Genomic DNA, 24521 nt, shown 5'->3' with positions numbered 1-24521 from the left:
ATTCTTATAGTTCATCATATTGTATATTGTTAGTGTTTGGATTTCTCTTATTATTATTACTAGGATTGTTTTTATGCGTGAATCTATGGTTTTAACAGTTTTTATAGATGCATTTTTAGCTTAAATTGTATGGCATTTCTGAATGATGGTCACGAGTTTTATCTTTGCTATGTATGATTGTTTTATCGTATTGCAATGGTCTAAATCTAGACCGAACAAAATATATATATATATATATATATATATATATATATATATTTTAGATAGATATGTACACACACTTTTTTTTTATTAATTTATTTTTTCTTAGGCGAAGTACTTGACATGATGGGACTACTAACAAAACCTATGGATATGGCTGAAGATGCCTGAGAGACTGGCAATTTGATTGACCCAAACATCCTCTCCAGATGGTCTTAAAGCATGTTTTGCTTCCTGGGTGATGCAAATTGTATACTATCTACTGAGCGCAGACGCTTTCGCTTGATAAAAATAAACCCCAAGCTGGGAGCATTGGCCACCACGGCAGAGGGACCAGTGGCAGAAGGTGGTCTCTTTGCAAAATAATTTATTAAGGAGCTCACCTAATTTGTGACTAATTCCCCCTTGATAAGGCGCAGCAGTCTGTGTGTTACATCTTTGGACATAAGATTTTTGGAGAGCCCAGAAGATGCAGGGGGCACTCTTCCAACTGGTCCTACACTCCAGCCCCCGATTCACCCCCCCACACAGAAGCTCCTGCCGAGACACTCCATGCAAAGGCAAGACCAATGGAAGCCTTTTCCCAACCTGTGACAACAGCAGGGACTGTGGCAGCAGAGGTGACTTCCGGCGTGCCAGTAATGCACCAGGTGTAACAAGCTGTAAGCAATACTCCTTTTCAACAAATGTGGGAGGCAGGTTACAATGATTCACAGTGAACAGACATGGATTCCTGCCCATTACATGTGTCTATGACCTACACCACAGTCAACCTATGGGTTCATCCAAGAATTGGAGTAGACACCTCACCCAGTGATTGTGGCATGCTTCATCATAGGCTGTCTATCCACACCATGGTATGGTGATACTATCAGGGTGGACTCAACCAAAATTCTTGAGATCCTTGAATAAAATATCGGCTGGATATAAGCAGGGATCCAGATACTCTAATAACAATACCTGAGTTATGCCCGAAAGTTTTGCTTTATTGAAAGGTATCAAACGTATCAATAAAAACCAGGTTGGACAATTCCCGAGATTACGAAGGAACTGCTCAATCAAAAGTGACTATGAGAAAGCATGCATGGTTGCTCTCTGAAAAAATAGCGACTAGATTGTATCCATCCATTCTGATAAAAAAGGCAAGAGAGCTGGCTCATAATGCCAGCAAGCAGTTATTGGAACCCTTTAAAAGACCGCCTATTGACGCCTTGATATGTGTTTCCACTTTTGGCACATACTCCAATCAGCTTAAAAAATATGTTTCGAAACACTGCAAAATTCTGAACTCTGGCCCTTTGAGGATCAAAAAAACTCTGTTTGCCTTCAAAGGAGGGAAATCTCTAAAAGACTTACTCGTTAACAGAAGACCACGAAGAAGGCAAGCTGTAGCACAAACCATGTGGCATCTACCATCAGTCACAGACCACTTTCCATGTGGTAAGTGCAACGTCTGCCCTGTAACTAGACAGAAGAAGCAACTTGATTTGGGCTTTTGGACCCAAGGGGTTCTCAAGAATCACACAAATTGTGCGACTACCAACTGCACTGACATTCTGATTTGCCCATGCAGTTTGAAATACATTGGCATGACAATACAAAGTGAAAATACGGATAAACGAAAACAGAAGTAAGTTCCGATGCAGAAGAACTCACACAAAATTGATGCCCCTTTTCATGAGTTGTAGCCACTCAGAAGTCGACTTATTATGGTATGTCATTGAGAAGTTGCCATAGGCTAATGAGCAGCAACTGTTCAACCGTGAACAAAGATGTATTTATAGATTGTCCACTGTGCCGCAGAGCCTCAACGATGACAGTCTGCAGCCCAAGTTAATGGTCCCTTGATTGACTATGATTTAATTCCACATGTGACTGTTACTCTAACGGGCCCCTTTGTTTCCACTTTCCTCAATCTTTAAAAAAATAAAAATAATAAGAACTTTCATTTCTATTCTCTGAATGAGCTTTTTACACTTTTGTACAAGATACACCAGGAATGTGTTACTTTTTCCTTTGTGGACACATTACAGTTCTCATCACCAGTGGATTAATAACGCCAGAAGTCAGTGGCTTCTAGGGTTTGGCTCCCCCACGGTCCATGAACACCCAACATAAGTGATCACTATACCTCCACTGAAGTGACCCTTAATTTAAGGAGCTTGACATTAATTTTTTAAGACGTTAGTCTTTTCAGCCACACAGTGCCCTTGAATAAGTATTGACTCAACTCCCCTATATAACAATGTAATTATTATTATTTTTTTTTTTAAACATTGTTGCGCTGCAGGCCGGAGACCCAGAAAAGGATGCCCAGTACACAGAACTACTTCTCCCATAGGCATCCACGTCATGCGCCCGACTCTTAAGATACAGTCTAACCAATGTAAACTGTTCTTTGGCAGTCTTACGGCAGCTAACATATGTGCAAGGCGGCGGTGTTTGTACCTTGACAAAGTAAGAGGGGGAGCGCTGACTCTTTTCTATCAGAAACCAAGGGGTTGTTTTCATGCTCAAAACTACCCGTCTAACAAACCTTGGCGGGAGCTGTAATCAGGCTCAATAGATTCTGGCATGGATAATGGCTGCTTACTAATTTTATATCACGGGGACCCGATAACTGTGAGAGCTGTCAATCCCAACCTCACAATACATTCAGCAAATACCACAGCAATTTATTATCACTAGATTTGTATGCAATTTGCGCTACCATGATTATGACGAGAGATACTGTTACGATAAAGAACATACTAAAAACCTTCTATGAAGGGCAGGTAAATTAGCCATTAATCTATGAGGGAGATGGAGGCCTGACCTTGATTCATTGACCATGTAAGTATGTTTAGATTGACTTTGATAATCCCCCATTATGATCTGGCTTTACAGCTAATAGGCTACAGCTAACAGGCCTTTGGACTATTCAGTAATTAGCTGAAATAAGTGTGGGGTTGCCAAATGTGAGGTATGGATAAATATAATAGGTCATTTAACCAGCTCACATCAGTTTAAAACATTACCACCTAAGGAACCAAATTTGAGAATGTCTGACATGGTGGATTTTACCACTTCTCCAAAGCACATTGAAGTGTCTTAAAAAATAGCATAGAGGACTGGGTGCACGTACTAACACGTCGCCATCACTGAATATTATGTTACAAAGTAACATGCATAAAGCCTAAAAAGGAAAGTTAGCAGGTTAAGGATTACGCTTGGGTTTGTTGTATCTATGCTATAGGTGATACTAGCATTGGACACAACATTAGGTTTAGGAAGGTCTTGACTTCACTGAATGAGACATAACCCCACTCTCAAGAGACAAGTGATGATGTAGGAGCGGATAAGGGGGTAATTCCCACAGATGCCTAAATAGTCAGATAAGTCAAATGGATAGCTCAATGAGATTAGTTTGAGATGTAGGCTATTATCCAGAAATAAGTAAATTAACCAAATCTAACACTTGTTTCCACAGTCTAACCAGGTATGGGTCAGAGTAACAATTTTATTTTTATATCCATTTTCTAAGGTACTTTGGAAGGCAAGATCCTCCAGTATCAGGTGAGAGCATTGGGCCTCACATATGTGTAGGAGATGTTCTAGTGATAAGCAGGGAAAGATGATATAGCCCTGACAAAGGTCCCTATACCAATAGGGCTTATTGAGAAGGGATGAAACACGTTGGCTTATGATCAGGGTGCGTTTGAACTTTGTACCCAATAAGAGACCCCAAAAAATTGATTTTATTAATAAATTTGGTAAACTTTAATAAAGAAAAACTTTGAGGTATACAAACAGGTATTTTTATTAGAGTATCTTGATCCCTGCTTATAACCAGCTGAAATTTTTCAAAGCACTTCAAAGAATTTTGGTTGAGTCTGTCCTCGTATCACCTTAACAGGGTGTGGATAGACTGCCTATGATGAAGCATGCCACGATCAGTGGGCGAGGAGTCCACTCCAATTCTTGGATGAACCCATAGGTTGACTGTAGTGCAGGTCATAGACACATATAATGGACAGGAATCCATGTTTATTTACTTCTTTCACTAAGGTTTTAATGGCTTAACTACTTTGATGTGTTTGACAGTATACTCTGGGAGAGTACAGCTAGGCGCCTTTCACTCATTCTCTGTGTGTGTGAATAAATACATACAATGATTCATACACATGTGGGAGGAAAATAACTGGGGATGAGTGGGTACTTCAAACCAATGTGGGTTTTCACACAGATTTTTACAGAATCCTACATGAACAAACCTGTCCCACAACATTTTACATTTCTCAGGCAGTGACTGTAGATCAGATGGTACGCATTCATACAGTGAAGGGGCAATGGTGCCCTCTTCTCTCCACCGAGAGGTTTTTGCAGCAACATTATTTTGATGGAGAAGGACAAAGGGCACCGGGCTTGTAGACAACAGTATATTGCTGCTTCAAAATTGATGGCATGCACCTCCTCAGGGACATCCTTCTCCCAATCGATTGGTTAATGAGAAGAGACCTGAAGGATACTTATACCACAATACACATTTTCCCACCAAACAGGTGTTTTCTGCAGTTCAAGTGGGAATGTCAGGTCTACAAATTAACACACCTCCCATTCAGACTATACTTCCCAATGTGAGGTTTTACCAAAATGGTGCTTCGGCCAGCCATTGAGTGGCTTTGCGCTTAAAGTGTCAGGCTCATCGCGTACTTGGACACTATTTTCTTGATGCATCCGGCACATCTGCATGGTCACCTTCGGTTAGCTGTATCAGGATCTGGGGTTTGTTATAAGCGACCAGAAGTCTGACTTCATACCTACTCAGAAGCTTGTGTTCCTGAGGTTTTCACAGGTTCAGTTCAACAGTCCTCGAGATTACTTCACAGAATGAAAGTTCTAATATGCAGGGAGCTGCACAAAACACTGAAGAAGGAGAAGATATCTCTCCTCGATTGTGGGTCTCTTAGAATCCTCCATCCAAGCAATTTTCCCAGCCTAGTTGCACTACAGGGCACTTCAGAGGCTGAAGGCGAGGCACCTCCAACAAGGATTGATGTATGTAGAAGAAGTGGCCCTCTCTCAGGAGGCGAGAACAGATCTAGTGGTGGCTCAACCACATGCATGTTTGGAACATCAGGGCCATTTTTGGCATGGCACGTATCGAGGCATAGAATCGGACACCAGTCGACAAGTCTGAGGGGCCTCCTTTGTGAATATTACTGCAGGACATCCATGGTCTGAAAGCGAAGAAACACTGCACATCAACTGTCTGTAACGTCTGCAGGGACCCTTCTCGGTGAAGACTTTGGGGGTGAACAAAGTGTCTTGCTCCATTGTTCTAATGATGAACAATGTATCAGCAGTCTGATACATAAACCGCCTAGGAAGTAAGAGGTCCAAACCCTTAGCGGACTTAGCTAGGGAGTTCAAGCACCACTGCCTACAACATAGGATTTCGGTGACAGCTGAGTACTCACCCGTAAGATTGAATCAGACAGGGAAGATTGAATCAGACAGCAGACTGGCACTCCAGGCATATGAAGGTTTCCATTTCAAGGCAATTGGATCCAGTTGTTTTAGGAGCTGATGCCTAGATCTTCTACTACCACGCTTCTTCAGGTGGTGTCTGGAACCGTTGGTTGAGGCGACAGAAGCATTCCTGCAGGATTGGAGTGAAGAACTGGGGTACGGCTTCCCCATACATGATGATCATTAGGATGACGGCGGAAGTCAGGAGACAGAGGGCGGAGATTTAACTGGTGACACCAGTTTGGAGATCGCAAGTTTGGTATCAAGTTCTTTTGGAACTTTGCATGGATTCACCAATCTCACTTCCCAGGACTCAGAGTCTGCTGAAGGATGCTCATGGCAAATTAAACCAATTGGTATCAGAGATAAATCACATGTTTGGGGCATGGAATGTTACAGGGGATGCTGGGAAATCCCAGACCTATCAAGACGAGCTGCTAACGCATCACAAGAGCATGTGCAGATTCCAAGGTCAAGTGATACAGTTCAGCATGGAGGAGTTCGTCAAGCTGGTGTCAGCAAAGGGGGTTTTAATCCCATGAGGGACAGATGAAGTATGTATAGTGAATTTCCGCTCAGAACTGGCTTGGTGGGAATTGTAGAAAAGTTAGATCTTTCTAGCATAATTACCCCCACTCTTTGCCTGTCAGTGTGTTTAGACTGTAGTTCACGGTGATACTTCTAACCAGGACCCCAGTGTTAGTGCTCTCTCCTCTAAATTTGGTTGCTGATAAACTTTTTACACCCACAACTGGCATACGGGTGCACCTACGCAAGTCCCTAGTACATGGTACTTAGGTACCCAGGGCATCGGTACACCAGGGGGGCTCTCTCCCCCCCCGTGGGCTGAAGCATGTATTATGACACCCATGAGAGACCATGTAACCCGTCTGCTGGCTTGCTTTGCAGCCCGCGGGAAATGGTGCTTTCCTTATATCCTCGTCATTGCACTTCACTGTAACTCACCACTTTGGTGGGCCCTTCAGCCCAAGGGCATGTTGCATGTCCCTAAGTGTGAGGGAACCCTTACATGAGCAGGGACCTCTACAATCCCCAGACTCCATTCCCTGGGGTTTGTAGTTGTGGGGAAACCATCTTAAAGTATGTAGTGGACACTGGTCCAACTACACAATGGTTTCTCCGATCCTAGGCATGTTTGGTATCAAGCCTGTTGGGATAGACCGATTCCGGTGCTAGTTACTTGATTCTCCATACTCTGGGGGCTCCTTAGAGGATCCCCCAGTTCCGCCTGTGCAGCCTTACGGGGTCTGGCTGCCAGCCCACACTGCTGCCGACCCCAGACACTGTCCTGCCCTCCTGCTGGTGAGCCTGGCTCAGGCAGAGAAAGGCAGAACAAAGGATTTATTGCAAGGGAGATGTGCGACCACCTCCCCCTGTATTAGGTGTCTGAGGGCTGGGTTGGGGTGGCCTCTGAGCCACCAGACTGCTTTGAAGGGCACATTTGGTGCCCTCCTTGCAAAATCTGGTTTGCACCAGTTCAGAAATCCCTGGTACTCGCTCTGGTGTGAAACTGCACAAAGGACAGGGGAGGGACTTCCCTAGGAGCATTTGACTGGGAAGGGCAGGTAGACGATTCCCCTGACCCCCTATGATAGGTGGGTCACTTTACAGTGACCAACCCTCTTTTAGGGCTATTTAAGGGCCTCCCCGAGGGTGGGTCTTCAGATTCATCGAGCAAGACTCTACAAGGAACTCTCTGCAAGACATCTTCTGCTCCTGGCCTCTGGAACCACTGTTGGTCTGCTTTGGAACCAAAACACGTCTGAGTCCGGTGCAAAGGCTCCCATAGCAACACTGTTTCTCTGGATACTGCAAGAATTCTGCAACATCCAAGGCTGCGCCTCCTCCTGGGTCATAAGGCCTCTGTTTGCACCTGGAAGTACGAAGGTATCTTTTTGGAGGGAAGGAGTCACTCTCCGGCATCTGCAGGCACCTCACAACAACGTTGGCCTGCTGGTGGGGTCTGCAGTTCCACGGACATCGAAAGGCTCTGCATCACAGGTCATGGGTCTGTGGCCTCCTGCTTGTTTTCTGACCAAGGAAGACTGTGTGCCCCTGCTCCTGCCACTGGACTGGAACCACTGTGCACCACAACTGTTGCTCTTGCAAAGGCTTGTTGACTCTTCCTCCAGGAGATCTTCAGGCACCAAGAAGCCCCGGCTGCAGCACTCTGCAATTCAAAGATCAACCCCTGCTCTGCAACTCCGGTAATGTAGGACTTCTGATTTGTTGTGCTGCTGAGGCCTCCTTGTGACTCCCTATGTTCATCGCCTGTGGGCCATTCGTGGGGGCTCCAACAACTTCTGCTGGCCTTCCTGGGTGCTGAGGATCAGCCCCGACCCCGCCTCAAGGGTAGAGTCTCCTGATCTTGATGTCCCCAAAACTCTACAAATCCACCTTCAGCTCCTTCTTGCATTTCCCAGTGCGTCACTGACCATCCAGCAATCCGGCAACCAACAAGGGACAGCTCGTAGACGACTCCTAGTACCTTTTTCAGCTCCTAGATCCACCAGCTGGACTTCTCTTTCCACCGACATGCAGGAACTACACCTCTAGGAGGGTGATAATTGCCAACATCGCCACCTGGGCGTCTCCGAGGGTGCTGACCTCTGTCCCCTTCCTTTTCAGGTCCTCCACGTCTAGAATCTGCCCCCTAGGTCCACCGGCCTGGTCCACAGGTCAGAACAGCAGCTGGAGAATCAGAGGATTCCTCTGACTTCATAGAGGGTCCCTTGTCCCCTCTGCGCCCGGGTCTCTGGTGTAGTACTCCTGTCTTTTGGAAATCCTAGGGTGGGGGGGGGGCTATATCCAATCTTCCACTTGTCTGCTGGTTTCCTCGGGGTTCGCTGTGAAGGGTCCTGAACCGCACAAACTCCAACCACTACTTCCCTGTGTTAGCCCGTGGGACGACTGGGTGGGTAACCACTCTGCAACTAGGTAACTACCATACTTCCTTTAGTTGGATTTACCATTTCACTTACTCAGTATATGGTTAGACCACCCGTCCCCATAGGTCCCTGTGTATTTTATGCTATTTCTGCTGGTTATTTTGTGTATATGTATATATATATATATATATATATATATATATATATATATATATATATATATATAAATAAATAATCTACAAAGGGATATATACCAATGCTAGTCTAGTAGTAGTGCTGTAATAAATAACTATTTATTTTTCCAAACACTTGTGTGGTTCATTCTTGTGAGTTACTATTGTGGTACATTCCTCCTGAATAAGCTTTAGCTGCTCGTCTCAGCTACCCCTATAGAGCTTCTGCTATTTGGACACCTATTCACTATCACTAAGGGTTGCCTGGACTCAGTATAGGATGCCACACCATAAGATCCTACAGGAATGGCTTACCAGACCCATCAATGACAGCCAGTCAGCCATTTCGGAGGGCCATCTGCCCTTTTCAGATATTATGGCCGGAGAACGTGCTCTAGTATGCAGACTTTAAAGGAGATTAGACTATCCATTCCCCCAGAGCCTAGATATTCTGTGCTGGGATGTAAATGTAGTGCTTGCACTGTTGTAGTCATGGTAGGACAACAAACTTCTATCCTGGAAGGAACAGGTAAGCTTGTGATTTTGTTATATCTTATATTATGTAAGAAGGTTTTCAATGTGTAAGCACTATCTATATATCACTCCAAGGATGTTTACCCCAGTCAGGGTGTTCTTCACCATTTATAGGAGAATCAAACCCATTACAAGAGTGGTAGGATGCCTCAGGACATACAGAGCCCTGTGCTTTAGGTACAATTAAATGATTCACAGCCCTAAAGAAAATGTTTACTGGTCTCGTCTCAGTGAGTGAAGTGGATTGTGCAAGAAGCAAGCAGATACCCATGTGCTTGGGGCACATTCCACCAACTGAGCTATGGCTTTCCAAAGCCCTTTTCTCAGAGGTGGCCGCTTGGAGGAGAACTGTTATGGTGGACTGGTCCTCTGACTCACCTTTAAAACATATTATTGCAAACCAGTGTTGCAAATAGCCTAAATGGTGGTCAGTAGGGTCAGAGCCTGCATAGTCCGAGCCTCCAGCCCAGACACAGAATGCAAACTTTTGTAATAATCAAGAAGGTAAGTTTCAATTGTATCAATAACACAGAGGCAAGGATTACCCTACCCAATTATTATGGTCCATAGCATTCCCTCCCTCTATTTTGGCAGAAAGATCATGCCTGGAGGAATAAGTAGGTTTCGTCCCATTACAATGCTTGATATAGGAACAATGATGATATGCAGAGTTTGAGGACTGCTGTTTAGGAGATATAGAATGTAAAACTTAATATTCTTTCTTTTTTGTAAGATCAGAGCAGAAACATGATTTTTAGTTCCATAGGACGTCAGCATGAGAAACCACACACAGAAAAAAGGAAGTGCTTATTCTATGTGAATGATTATAAAGGGAATGAGAGCTCTACTATTGACGGATGATGTTCAAGTTTCAAAGACTCATGGGATAAGTAGTTTTTTCTGGTTAATTACATATGATTATATACATTGTTTAATGGGCAGTACAGAAATTTTAAGAGGACTGCCTAAAATTAAAAATGTCCTTCACAATTGCTAAGACATTTTAAATTCCTTCACATTTCACAATGCTTGTGAGATTGCAATTTTGCTTGGTTATTTCAGTATACTTTATTAATCTCAGCCCCCTCAGGAGGAGTCACAGACCCTAATGGACCTGCCGGATCAAAGGTTATCTGCATCAAAAACCTTGTTCCCACTTTAAAAATATAAATATTTCATCAGAGTAGAAGCAAAAATAATAATGTACGTCCTATTTACAAGGTCACAGACTGACAATCATCACCAAACCAACTGGCCACATGCTGACACAGCTTCTAGAAAGATAACTATGTGTGACACTGTACAGCATTAGGTACAACCAGATTATTATTATTATTATTTTTTACATTGGACTTGTCATTCAAACATATAACCGCCAAGGCAATGAATGTGATACATACCACAACTTTAGGGAGCTCTTTGTAAATCTGTTTTACAAAATCCAAAAAGTGGTGAATCTAAACAAAAAAAAAAAAAAAAAGGGGAGATAATCATAAACAAGTAGTAAACTGTACCAATAAAGTCACCTTTGAAAGCAAGACAGGTGATTAAGACTAAGCATACAAGCTCCTCATTGATAATTTAATTTTTAATGAAGGTGCTGGACGCATTACACCAAATGTTTCAAGACCAATGCTTACCTCTTGAGTGATAGGCGGCCTGAACTGTTTGTGGAGCTCAATTATTATCCTCAGGCAGATAAGAACATTTTCTTCATTCTCACTCTGTAGGAAACAGTAAAAGATCAATGTAACAGTTGATAGCACATTCCAGGAATGCCAAACTAGTGAGCTTTTTCCATCCCTTTGGTAGGAGCAAAGATATTGGCTCTTCACTGCTAAATCAATTAATTTTCAAAAACAGGACATCATTGAGTGGAGTTGTATGATGTAAAAGCCCTTGAGCTATCAGAGTAGACAGTGCAAGCATGACCCCCTCAAGTCCTTATCAGCTATCTACCAGACAATAATAAAGCAGGTAATTTAAATGCCTGATCATGTTTGCAAATATAGTTAAAAGAGCACGCAGATCCGAGAAGGGAGCAACAATAACACCATTTGCACAATGGCTAGAACCATAAAGTCAATGCAGACTTTTTTTTTTTTTTTTTTTCTTTTTTTTTTTTTTAAACAGACTATCCTGGGGGATACTACAATTTCCAACCACAACAGACAGATACTACAGTACAACAGCAAAATCATCCTGGGTTTGTAGACAGATGTAAAAAAAAAAAAAAAAAAAAAAAAAAAATATGGAAGTGTTTACCACACACTGTACATACAAAACACAGGTCTCAGAAAAGTAGTTTACACTTGTGTAGCGTCTGCAGGTCGAACACATAGCAAACTACACAAATTAAATTTGGAAGCTGACATTACAACAGAAAAAAAGTTACCAAGGATTTCTAGTCAAGAAATCTAACTCAACATGTGGCATAACAGCAAGCACTCACTAAAAACATTGCAATAAGAATGTAGGCTCTGTGCTAATCTTTCAAATATGATCCAAAAAAGGATGAAAGGAAGACCAGTGTTATCTTCCTGTGGGAAGCCACGGAATAACGAACCAAATGTGATCTCAGTGAATGACAAGTTGCTTGTTAGAAGTTCTCTTGCCCTATCATCTCACAAATAACTCCTTCATACAAAACAGTGCTGCAAGTAAAATGTGTGATAGCCATAAAAATAGATCAAAATGTTAAAATTAAAAAAATGTACCTCCAGAAAGCGAAACATCACAGATAAAATGTTTTTTGTGTGTGGGCGCAGATGTTCATTGGTAGGAATTCTGTGGATTATTTCAAGCACAAGTTTCCGCAATTGCTAGAAAGTAAAATATTTAAAATGCTGTAATTAGTAACTGTCATTAACAGATGAAAGAACACATTTCTCATTAGATCTCTGCTAACTGTGCTTATAAAACAGGGAAAACAGAAAAAAACACATTCATAAACAAAAATCAAAAAATTCTGTATCCCCTAACTCTGCCTCTAATGTCCCTAAAGGCTGATGCCACAGAATACCCGGCTGTTCTGTTTGTCTTCCCTTTTACTGTAATTAAACTGCTAAGCTCGATATAACAGTTTAAAAAAAAAAGTTTTGACTCATTTGTCCCTCGTCTTTCTAACTTGGATACAGTGATATATGGTAAGTGAATATCTGCAATTGTGTTAATTATATCATTAAATCATGAATTTTCCATCCAATAATTTCCACCTACTCCCACAAATCCTGTAGTTTCTTTCTTTTTTTACCCACAAAACCTGATCTTTGGCAATGGGTCACAAACTTATTTATTTATTCACTTTGCTTTTATAAACTAAACGAATACGTTACTTACCTTAGGTAATGCATGCTTTAGCTTTGGTATGTTTTGTGACTCCACTCTCCATGCAGACACGACAATTCTTAGCCACATATAGGCACCATTCCTGCGTGCTGTTGACCATTTCATTACTGGTCTTCTCCACACCTCAGGCTCGGAATGAGATTGACAGACTGAGAAATACAGACCTTGTGCAAATCTAAATTGGAACTTCTTTATTTCCCTAAAGTGCACTTCTAAGAATGGGAAGGAGGGTGGGCGGTGGGATATCTGCAGTTACAAAGTAGAACTGAAGATAAGTAATTTATTCTTCTGACAGTTAAGTCTAAATGGAGTTTCCTCATACTGTGAAACAGTACACCTTCTTCAAGGAGGTGTGCCTGAAGAGTGGACGTTGTACAAAGACCTGCACGACTGAGCTGGAAAAATGAACCTCCCGGTATATGTGAGAAGCAATGCTGCAGTGTATGGGGAAAACACTTATAGATGTTCATGTGACTGCCAGGCAAAAATAAAACTAAAGAAACCAAAACAGAACATCCTGAGGCAAGGGGGTGGTGGCGCATTTTGCTCTGGTGAAATGAGCCCCAAGGACATCAAGAGGATACTTCTTAGCAAAGTCATAACACTGCTTGATGTACACGACACTCACCACCAGCTAACCCAACAAACAGATGTCTGCCTACACAGTGCTCTTCATTCAGTTTTATCAATTTTGAAGGGAAAGCCCGCTTTGAGTCCAACTTGTAGGAAGTTGGCTCTGTATGTGCTATTTCAAAGTAAGGAATAGCATGCACAGAGTCCAAGGGTTCCCCTTAGAGGTAAAATAGTGGTAAAAAGAGATAATACTAATGCTCTATTTTGTGGTAGTGTGGTCGAGCAGTAGGCTTATCCAAGGAGTAGTGTTAAGCATTTGTTGTACATACACATAGACAATAAATGAGGTACACACACTCAGAGACAAATCCAGCCAATAGGGTTTGTATAGAAAAATATCTTTTCTTAGTTTATTTTAAGAACCATAGGTTCAAATTTAACATGTAATATCTTGTTTGAAAGGTATTGCAGGTAAGTACATTAGGAACTTTGAATCATTTCAATTGCATGTATACTTTTCAAGTTATTCACAAATAGCTATTTTAAAAGTGGACACTTAGTGCAATTTTCACAGTTCCTGGGGGAGGTAAGTTTTTGTTAGTTTTACCAGGTAAGTAAGACACTTACAGGGTTCAGTTCTTGGTCCAAGGTAGCCCACCGTTGGGGGTTCAGAGCAACCCCAAAGTTACCACACCAGCAGCTCAGGGCCGGTCAGGTGCAGAGTTCAAAGTGGTGCCCAAAACGCATAGGCTTCAAGGGAGAGAAGGGGGTGCCCCGGTTCCAGTCTGCCAGCAGGTAAGTACCCGCGTCTTCGGAGGGCAGACCAGGGGGGTTTTGTAGGGCACCGGGGGGGACACAAGCCCACACAGAAATTTCACCCTCAGCGGCGCGGGGGCGGCCGGGTGCAGTGTTGGAAGTCAATGAGAGGTCAAGGGATCTCTTCAGCGCTGCAGGCAGGCAAGGGGGGGCTTCCTCTGGGAAACCTCCACTTGGGCAAGGGAGAGGGACTCCTGGGGGTCACTTCTGCAGTGAAAGTCCGGTCCTTCAGGTCCTGGGGGCTGCGGGTGCAGGGTCTTTTCCAGGCGTCGGGACTTAGGTTTCAGAGAGTCGCGGTCAGGGGAAGCCTCGGGATTCCCTCTGCAGGCGGCGCTGTGGGGGCTCAGGGGGGACAGGTTTTGGTACTCACAGTCGTAGAGTAGTCCGGGGGTCCTCCCTGAGGTGTTGGTTCTCCACCAGCCGAGTCGGGGTCGCCGGGTGCAGTGTTGCAAGTCTCACGCTTCTTGCGGGGAGATTGCAGGGTTCTTTAAAGCTGCTCCTTTGGATAAAGTTGCAGTCTTTTTGGAGCAGGTCCGCTGTCCTCGGGAGTTTCTTGTCGTCGTCGAAGCAGGGCAGTCCTCAGAGGATTCAGAGGTCGCTAGTCCCTTTGGAAGGCGTCGCTGGAGCAGAGTTCTTCGGAAGGCAGGAGACAGGCCGGTGAGTTTCTGGAGCCAAGGCAGTTGTTGTCTTCTGGTCTTCCTCTGCAGGGGTTTTCAGCTAGGCAGTCCTTCTTCTTGTTGTTGCAGGAATCTAATTTTCTAGGGTTCAGGGTAGCCCTTAAATACTAAATTTAAGGGCGTGTTTAGGTCTGGGGGGTTAGTAGCCAATGGCTACTAGCCCTGAGGGTGGGTACACCCTCTTTGTGCCTCCTCCCAAGGGGAGGGGGTCACAATCCTAACCCTATTGGGGGAATCCTCCATCTGCAAGATGGAGGATTTCTAAAAGTTAGAGTCACCTCAGCTCAGGACACCTTAGGGGCTGTCCTGACTGGCCAGTGACTCCTCCTTGTTATTCTCATTATTTTCTCCGGCCTTGCCGCCAAAAGTGGGGGCCGGGCCGGAGGGGGCGGGCAACTCCACTAGCTGGAGTGTCCTGCGGTGCTGTGACAAAGGGGTGAGCCTTTGAGGCTCACCGCCAGGTGTTACAGCTCCTGCCTGGGGGAGGTGTTAGCATCTCCACCCAGTGCAGGCTTTGTTACTGGCCTCAGAGTGACAAAGGCACTCTCCCCATGGGGCCAGCAACATGTCTCTAGTGTGGCAGGCTGCTGGAACTAGTCAGCCTACACAGATAGTCGGTTAAGTTTCAGGGGGGACCTCTAAGGTGCCCTCTGGGGTGTATTTTGCAATAAAATATACACTGGCATCAGTGTGCATTTATTGTGCTGAGAAGTTTGATACCAAACTTCCCAGTTTTCAGTGTAGCCATTATGGTGCTGTGGAGTTCGTGTTTGACAAACTCCCAGACCATATACTCTTATGGCTACCCTGCACTTACAATGTCTAAGGTTTTGTTTAGACACTGTAGGGGTACCATGCTCATGCACTGGTACCCTCACCTATGGTATAGTGCACCCTGCCTTAGGGCTGTAAGGCCTGCTAGAGGGGTGTCTTACCTATACTGCATAGGCAGTGAGAGGCTGGCATGGCACCCTGAGGGGAGTGCCATGTCGACTTACTCGTTTTGTCCTCACTAGCACACACAAGCTGGCAAGCAGGGTGTCTGTGCTGAGTGAGAGGTCTCCAGGGTGGCATAAGACATGCTGCAGCCCTTAGAGACCTTCCTTGGCATCAGGGCCCTTGGTACTAGAAGTACCAGTTACAAGGGACTTATCTGGATGCCAGGGTCTGCCAATTGTGGATACAAAAGTACAGGTTAGGGAAAGAACACTGGTGCTGGGGCCTGGTTAGCAGGCCTCAGCACACTTTCAATTGTAAACATAGCATCAGCAAAGGCAAAAAGTCAGGGGGCAACCATGCCAAGGAGGCATTTCCTTACACAACTGATATAGTTTCTCCTCCTCAAAGGGTTGTAGCAGGGAGAAGAATGCAGGAATAGTGAAAGACTGCTCCACACAGAAGGACGATGCAACTTTATTTTTTTTTTTAATGATGCACGAGTTCAAAGTAGCAGCTTGCTAAGTGTGACGTTAGTAGCTGGACAAACAGCACTTGACACATACTGACACAATGCACCAAAGTGTCTGCAATGAGAAACAATTCAGAGTTAGAAGCCTCAAGGTATTATTAAGTATAGGCTTGAAAGAAACATATCATGAATGTGAGGACTATATGCAGGTTCCACTGTGGCATAATAATTGAGACAGGGGAAAACATTTGATTAAGCCATGTTAAAAACAAGCAACCATCACTGTTGGACTTTTCCCCTGTAGCAGGGTCATCCCCAATCTTTTTGCCTCCTTCCTCCTATTTTTTCTGACCTGTTTATGTTGGCTTTTGAACTTTGAGCACTTTACCACTGCTAACCAGTGCTAAACTGCATTTGCTCTCTGTGTAAATTGTATGGTTGATTGGATTTCCATGATTGGCATATTTTATTTACTGGTAAGTCCCTAGTACAATACACTAGAGGTGCCCATGGCCTGTTAATAAAATGCTACTAGTTGGCCTGCAGCACTGGTTGTGCCACCCACAACAGTAGCTCTGTAAAGATAGCTCAGACCTGCCATTGCAGTGTCTGTGTGTGCAGTTTTAAACTGCCAATTCGACTTGACAAGTGTGCCCACTTGCCATGCCTAAACCTTCCCTTATCTTACATGTAAGGCACCCCTAAGGTAGGCCCTAGGTAGCCCCATGGGCATGGTGCAGTGTATGTTTAAGGTAGGACATATAAAACACATTATATGACATAAGAGTGAAATATTGCCAAATTCTGTTTTCACTGTTGCAAGGCCTATCCTTCTCATAGGTTAACATGGGGGTTGCCTTTAAATATGATTAAAGTGAGGATTCCCTTTGGGAGCGCATGGACATGTGCAGTTTGGGGTCTCTGAGCTCACAATTTAAAAATACATCTTTTAGTAAAGTTGATTTTAAGATTGTGTGTTTGAAAATGCCACTTTTAGAAAGTGAGCATTTTCTTGCTAAAAACCATTCTGGGACTCAGCCATTTTATGGATTCCCTGTCTGGGTCAGTTGGATAGTTGGGCTGGTTGCACCTCTCTCCAGACCAGGCGTCTTCAAACTGGGGGGCCTCAAGTGACCCCGGGGGCTTCAGGATCTGGCCAAAAGAAGCATTACTCAGATAATAGGGCTTTGTTTTAAGCAGAAACATGTTATTGCATTTTAAAAAGGCAACAGTACTTATCTGCAATGTTTAAATACATCTAGACATATTTAAACATTGCCACCTTTGTAAAATAATTGTGAAAAATTCTGAGGGGGGGTCCAGTGATTTTTTTTTTCAACTGGGGGGGGGGGGGGGGGGGCGCAGCATTAAAACGTTTGGAGACAACTGCTCTAGACATTGGCACAAAGGGAGCTGGGGTGTAGCCTGCATATCCTGATGAGCCATCTGTGCTAGGCGGGAGAGGAGGAGTGGTCGCTCACACCTGAAAGGGCTGTGCCTGTCCTCACACAATGCAGTCTTCAACCCCCTGGTGTGTGTCTGGGGCCTGGCCTAGGCATGGCAGGATTTCACAAACAAGAGAGCCTTTTATTTGAAGTAAGCCTACTTCAAAGGGAAAAATGGGTATAAGAAGGGCACCCAAAACCACAGACTTTAGATCATTTCTGGACATCAAGAGGAACCTTTGCCTGGAGAAGAGCTGAGGAGAAGTGCTGCCCTGCCTGTGACTGTGCTTTGTGGCGCTATCCTGCAGATGCTGCTTCTGTCTGGTGAAAGGGGACAAAGACTGGACTTTGTTGTGCATTCAAGCTTGTAAAGAAATCTCCAAGGGCTTGTCCTGAGCTTGCCTCCTGTTGTTGAAGTCTCAGAGCCATCAAAGACTTGCCCTGCCAGCACCTGGACTCTCTGCGGAGACTGCTGCCCTGCCAAGTGGTGCCCTATCCAGTTACTGGGGCCTCGACAGGCGAAACTGGCAGACCAAGCCTGAAAATCCATGCACCGACCGCAGTGCAGGGAAATTTCCAACGCAACCTCCGAGAGCAGCTGAAGAAACTATGCGCCACCGGCTCTGCGGCTGAAATCAACGCAGCGCATGCAGCGCGGCTGGGAGATCAATGCACGCAGCTGGAGAAACGATGCGCCGCATCGATGGCGGAGGCTGGTATCATCACAACCCACACAGCGCAGTTTTGCTATCACTGTGCGGCAGGATTTTCGATGCAAACCTTGCAGGGCGTGGAAAAACAACGCAACAACTGCCCAGATCCACGCATTACTCCCTTGCTGGGAGGAAAAATGATGCGCGCCGGTCCAACCGGAGAAGGAGAAACGATGCACAAGCTCGCTTGTGGGTGAAAAATCGACAGACCGATTACCCTTTTCGCCACACACTCGCCTGTGCATGCTACTTTAATGCGACCCAGGTAATTTTCACGCTAACAGTGTTTTATCTGTTTATCCAAGGATTTAAGACTATTTTTGCTTTTTAATTAATACCTTGACTTGTGTATGTTGGATTTTTGTCATTTTGGTCGTGTTTTGTTTAGATAAATATTCTCTATTTTTCTAAACCTGTGTTGTGTCATTTTGTTGTGTTTTCATTAAGTTACTGTGTATGTTGGTACAAATACTTTACACCTAGCACTCTGAAGTTAAGCCTGCCTGCTCGTGCCAAACTACCAAGGGGGTGAGCAGGGGTTAGCGGAGGTTTACCCTGACTAGAGTGATGGCCCTTGCTTGGACAGGGGGTAACCTGACTGCCAACCAAAGACCCCATTTCTAACTATCACAATGGATGAATTAAGGTGGTTGAGCAGGCAAATGAAATAGCTGAATAGGCAGATGGTAACCTTTACTAATGCCACAGACCAAAGCCTTGCCAAGGTTGGCGTCAAATGGCAACACAGGCGACTATTGCTGGGGCACCATTAATCAGTGGTATCCAGGCCGAACCTGAAAATATACTTCCCCATGTCCTGGCCATCCTGTACTGTCTGTGCAAATGTGTTTTGGAAATCTGAGAAGGGAGGCAACATTCTACTTGTCATGTCCCAAAATGTAAAGCACCCAAAGACACACAGAGGATCAAGGATGTACGTGCTGATCTACCCAATGACGACTCACTTTCAAATAGTGTTATTTTTCTTGATTCTCTGTCCAGTAGAGCAGTGGTAAAATAACTCCAATTACCTTTCCAGTTGAGGCATAATTTCCAAGGTTCTTTGCAGCAGGATGCTTCGTCAAGAAAGTAGGATCACCCAGTAAAGGTTTGTGCTATTTTGAAATGGGTCGAACAAAGCTTGGACAAGGCTACCATAATGGACTCAGTCAGGGCTTCATGCTATGGAATGTATCCACGTGCACTGGCGGAGCACAGCACTGTTGCTAACCACCCTTCCCAGGAATTCAGCATCATCTAAACCAGTACTAATCACATATTTCACTGCATCTTGTCAGTCTTGAATTGAAGGAGCCAGAGAGGCCCCAGGAATTTCTGAGACTGCTTGAAATATTTTACTGCCCATGGCCCGAGGGGGGTCAACAAACAGCATTGACTGATCTCGATGTCAAGCTAGCAGAAGAGAACATCATTTTTCCAAACACTTCCGTCCTCTTGGACTCCCTATTCAGAGGCGTCATGGGGCATGAACTGGGACTCACTGTGCTGGTTGAAGCTAGAACACCAAGGATCTCTGGAGTAGTATGTTTGGTAAGAGGTTCAGGAAAGCAAGGAGCAAGTCTGTGAAGCCTGGTCAACTGCCTATTCAAAAGGTGAGCAGGATTAGGGCTTTGACCAGGTACACGTGTCCAACACACACCAGGCCAGATTCCTACAGTAGTACACAGGACAATTGAAGAGAAGTTTCCAAATCCCACCTGGCAGCTGGGAGTATTTGAAGGTAAGGATTCTGCAGGGACTTAAATTAATATTTCTCCACCAGGGGATGAGCAGCTATGTTCTTCATTTGTCAACCCTTTCGTCTAACGTCCTTGGTTCTAAAACCATACACGTTTTCGGAAAGCATCTTGGTGGAGTGCCAAAGTAGCAGGAAATGTTAATACAATGGATCAAATAAAGTAGAAACCAAGCCACCAAAGACAACGTGAATTCTAAATCTTCCAAATCATCAAAATAATCAAAAGGCACATGCAATGCATTCCTTAGCATAATTTCATGACACACCTGTGCAGACTTCTCTTGCAGAAACTGTACTTCACCGTCTTGCAGAAACGTCAGGAATCGAGGGATGATGTGTTCCAGGAAAGTTGAATACTGCGGCGAGGATGTTACAGTCTACATTTGAAAACGAGGAAAAAATTAAGTCTGCATGTTATTAACACAGCACTGAAGTTACTGTGCATGTTAGCACACCATCAAATGTAAGGATATAGCTTGGGGCAACTGCCTCCCACAATCAACCAGTTTAAAGATACAAGCCCATGAAGTGAGTAACCATGCTGCATGTCGATAAGAGTGCCCTAACATCTCAGCATTCAGTGCAATCTAGGTCTGATGAACTAAGTAATTTCTGTATCATGCTATATCTGCAGACACTTCAATGAGCAAGATTTGATGATTTAAGAACTTTTAAAGTATCAGGTTCACATAGAAAGCAACCTGGCTATCTTATAAGAGCGCATCACTGTGACAAAACAGTATTCACAACCAAAGTTCCCAGTAACCAAAAATTACTGTGACCAAAAGAATAGGCTTCAAAACAAGTACAAAAAACTCAAAGAGGCTTTGAGTAAAATACAGGAGGTGGCACATTATGCAAGTTGATGTTAGGTGTAATCCCTTGAGGACTGTGTTACTATAAGGGGTGCCTAGTGTCCCACCTCCATAGGGTCTTAAGTATAGATAATTTACGGAACTCTATTCAAAAAGATCACCACCATATCCACAGCAAACACTTTGCACACTAGGCATCGATGTGTGAGCATGCATGTATAGATGCAAGTTGTTTCAACAGTTAGGGATCACGATCCTGAAGAATGCCAGAGACCCATGAAACTGAAGGAGCCTTAAAGATGTGTAAACAAGTTGATCTACGAAACAGAGGAGCAATAGTTATCTCCCCGCTGTCCAATCACATTTTGATTTTACTAATCCTCCAAGGTACCTAGAAAGGGATTTTTAACAACCACAGAACCCTCACCTCAAAACAGGTAGTAGTTCACTCCCATTGAAGTGCTTCCTGCAAACACAGACAGCCTGCCCACCTCACAAACAAACTCCACCCCATAAACAAACTGCTGGGTGGATGTGAAAACTAGACAATAAAGCATGCCACCTAAATGCGTGATGGCTTGTCATAATTGTTTATAAGAATCTTGACGCATCTTTAAACCACACAAACCTACTAATCAAGATACTCAGTGACCCAGATAGATCAGGTTTATTTGAATAAAATGCAGGAGGCACATATTTTTTCATATTAAGAGCATACACACAAAAAAAGCAAGTGATACCCAACATTCAACTGGGACACATGGAGATCAACTTGGGCGTGAAATTAGGGAACTTAAGTGGAGTGCAATAGCACAATATGTTTTTTTTATATATCCCTGACTTCACATTTCAGAGTTCAGAGCTCTATGACAGAAATGAATTAGGGGCGATAAGCAGAATTAAGATGGGCATGATGGAAACAGGTATAGAAACATTGCAGCTCTAGCTACAAGTTTTAACTACAAAGACATTAAGTACTGACAGTGGAGGACTCCGATCAGCTCCTAAATTCTAATGGGCACCTTCAGAAAGTGGCTATATTGTCAGCAATCTCACATGCCCCCCTATAGTCAACAATAGCTTCCATGTTACAATATGTTACTGGCTGGAGCCCTGAAAGTAGAACTAAATGCAGCAAAAAGATTTTTAAATAAATTACTGGAAGAACTTACCTCAAAATTTTCACTGACTTCTTGCATCATTTTTAGCTTAGTTTCGTCAGCTGGGAAAAACAGATAATTTAACATGAATTTAGACACTAAACAGAAGATACAATGGTCATCAGTATCATGAGTAGAAGAAGCAATCAGATCTTATCAGTTTGCCATCAGCGCCCAACATGAAAGTCTCATTCATGCAGCTCATTCATCTCACACATCAGCTCATTCATCTCACACATCAGCTCATTTCTCACATTCACTTTCATGTATTTCTTTGGGGCTCAAGTAGTAAGTATTCATCATTTTGCCTCTTCCATATAGAAATCGATCCCAGAAAGTGACAGTTAAAAGCACTGAATATTTAAGAAACCCATATACTGTGCAAACGGCACTCCAAATTGAGCGAGTCTCCAGTTTAGCTTTATATGTTATCTTTTGAAGTGTGGTACATTAGAAAATGCTCAACACCCCCGGAACTTCTGTTTGCTCTTATTTCCAATTAGCATTTTAAGTTACATGCATTAAAAAGATGGATTTATATCTGGAGCGAAATTTAAAACAAGGTAGTAATGATGATCAAAAAATGGAGACCACACAACAAACATACGTGTATTGACATCTGTGAGAGCTGCCACGAACTGCAGGTACTTCTTCATGATTGTGGTTTGGTCAACCACAGGGGTTGCTGGTGATGGAACAAACGCCATATTCTGCTCTTTACCAAACAGGATACAACCTAGTGAACAGTCAGCACTGTAATGTCATCTCACCTAGAAAAGGAAAGATTATACACCAAGCGTCATTCTCCAAAGCACCTTGGGTGGGTGATGTCACAATACTGTAGAACCTCTCAGAAGCCTAAGAACTGTACCAACAGGAACCCAAGTATACAAGCCTGAACTATGCTTGAGAGGAATGTTGCAGAATACATTTCAACTGGATTCAAGCAAAGAGAACATTTAAAATACATGGACCTAACCCTTCAATAAACCAAGGTTGTGCCCTGCTTCAGTTTATGAGAGTACTTGACTAAGTGATGTGCACTCTACTTTTTTGGGGTTCAACAACCTTGGCCTAAAACAATCAAATTTCTAAGATTAGCGAGTTGCAACCTAAATTGGAGCTCTAAGGAGATTAATAAAAATTAAAAGCAGATATAAGGTACAGCAACTATTAATTTTTCATCCAAAATTGGTTTGTAAATAGTTAATCTGATTTCTGTAAAACAAACAATAAGAGGTCAGATATAGTAGGCCCATGTGAGAAAGGTACATTACTCAACAAACACTATCCAAGCCTAAAGCTCTAGCCAAATTCTAAATGAAAATATAACTGTAGTAACGGGGTTCAGCTGGAAGACCACGACATGAAGCAGGAATGCAGAAATAGCAAGCTTAATTCAAATGTAAATAAGGTCCCACAGCGAACCACTGCCTGCCAGGTAGGAGTCACAGGTTAACTGACTTCACCTAGCAACCAGGGTTCAAAGCAGAAATGTCAAACTAGCACACGTACAAATGTAATGCATCCTAAAATACAAGGGAAACAGAAAAATCACTACTTAAGCTACTACAACATCTCCCCCACATAAATAAAACAAAATAACTTGTCATAATCTGGAAATCGTACAGGTAATTTAGATAATATCTTACTTCTCACATTGGTTTGAGATGAACTAGAAACAGAAACACCAACCGGCTTAGCTAAAATATTTTTCAAGTTTTGAGAAATCTCAGGGGCTCGTTTGTTAGAAAAATATGATTTATGAGTGGTTTCTATAATACTTTGTACATTAAAACTATTAGGGCATGAAGTATCAACATAAGGATAATTTTGAATAGTACTGTTTCAATTTTTTGTATTGTGGGACTCAAACAAAATGGAATCTTCTTAAGTAACGAGTCAAGTTCTGTTGTATGTGTGTTCTTGAATGTCAGAAATGGGAACCAGCCTACTTTTAGTCCACCAACCCATTTCATGGTAACAAAACAGCATTTTTAGCAACTCTTGCCAATCTTGAAAGGGAAAGTGAATTTAGAGTCCCCCTTTTTAGGTCAAGCACACAAGTGTGTTGACCTGTTGTCAGTATTGTGGGCTTTTAACCACGCCCACCGCACGCCCATCACTTTAACTCATTTGGGGGCTTGCCTTTCAAAAAATCCTTAGTTATCATTGGTAAACGCTTAATGTTTGTCCCTCCTTGGGGCAGTTTTGTTACCGCCTTGGCCATCAACCCTGTTACATGGATAATTGCGCGTTTGCTGATATGTTTGACTGCAAGTGAACTTTTTCCTTTTGTGTCTCTCCTTCACACTCATGCTCATGGCGGCTGTGGCGCTTTGACTTGGCTTGCTTATGTCAACTGTTTTACTTTTCATTTTCAATTTATGTAGCAAAAAGAATCCAGTTAGGAATTTACAAAGCTTATAGCTCTAACTCAAGCAAACACAAGACCCATTGCATTGCAAATACTTGTTTT

At 43.4% G+C, this 24521-nt stretch overlaps 1 protein-coding gene across 3 annotated transcripts in view; it reads right to left on the bottom strand.

Moving 5' to 3' along the window:
- Positions 1 to 24521, bottom strand: part of TRRAP (transformation/transcription domain associated protein) — a 1102174-nt gene that overhangs the window by 1057636 nt on the left and 20017 nt on the right. For all 3 annotated transcript variants that reach the window (XM_069209830.1, XM_069209829.1, XM_069209828.1), the window contains exons 2-7: positions 22650 to 22812; positions 22055 to 22104; positions 20334 to 20444; positions 12046 to 12150; positions 10969 to 11052; positions 10729 to 10785 (exon numbers count right to left, since the gene is read on the bottom strand). In XM_069209830.1, the coding sequence (XP_069065931.1) occupies positions 10729 to 10785; positions 10969 to 11052; positions 12046 to 12150; positions 20334 to 20444; positions 22055 to 22104; positions 22650 to 22749 (507 nt within the window). In that variant the 5' untranslated portion in view covers positions 22750 to 22812. The remainder of the gene's footprint in view (positions 1 to 10728; positions 10786 to 10968; positions 11053 to 12045; positions 12151 to 20333; positions 20445 to 22054; positions 22105 to 22649; positions 22813 to 24521) is intronic.

The sequence above is a fragment of the Pleurodeles waltl genome, chromosome 10 (assembly GCF_031143425.1).
Source record: "Pleurodeles waltl isolate 20211129_DDA chromosome 10, aPleWal1.hap1.20221129, whole genome shotgun sequence".
Lineage (NCBI taxonomy): Eukaryota > Metazoa > Chordata > Amphibia > Caudata > Salamandridae > Pleurodeles > Pleurodeles waltl.
This window is presented reverse-complemented; position numbering and strand designations above follow the sequence as displayed.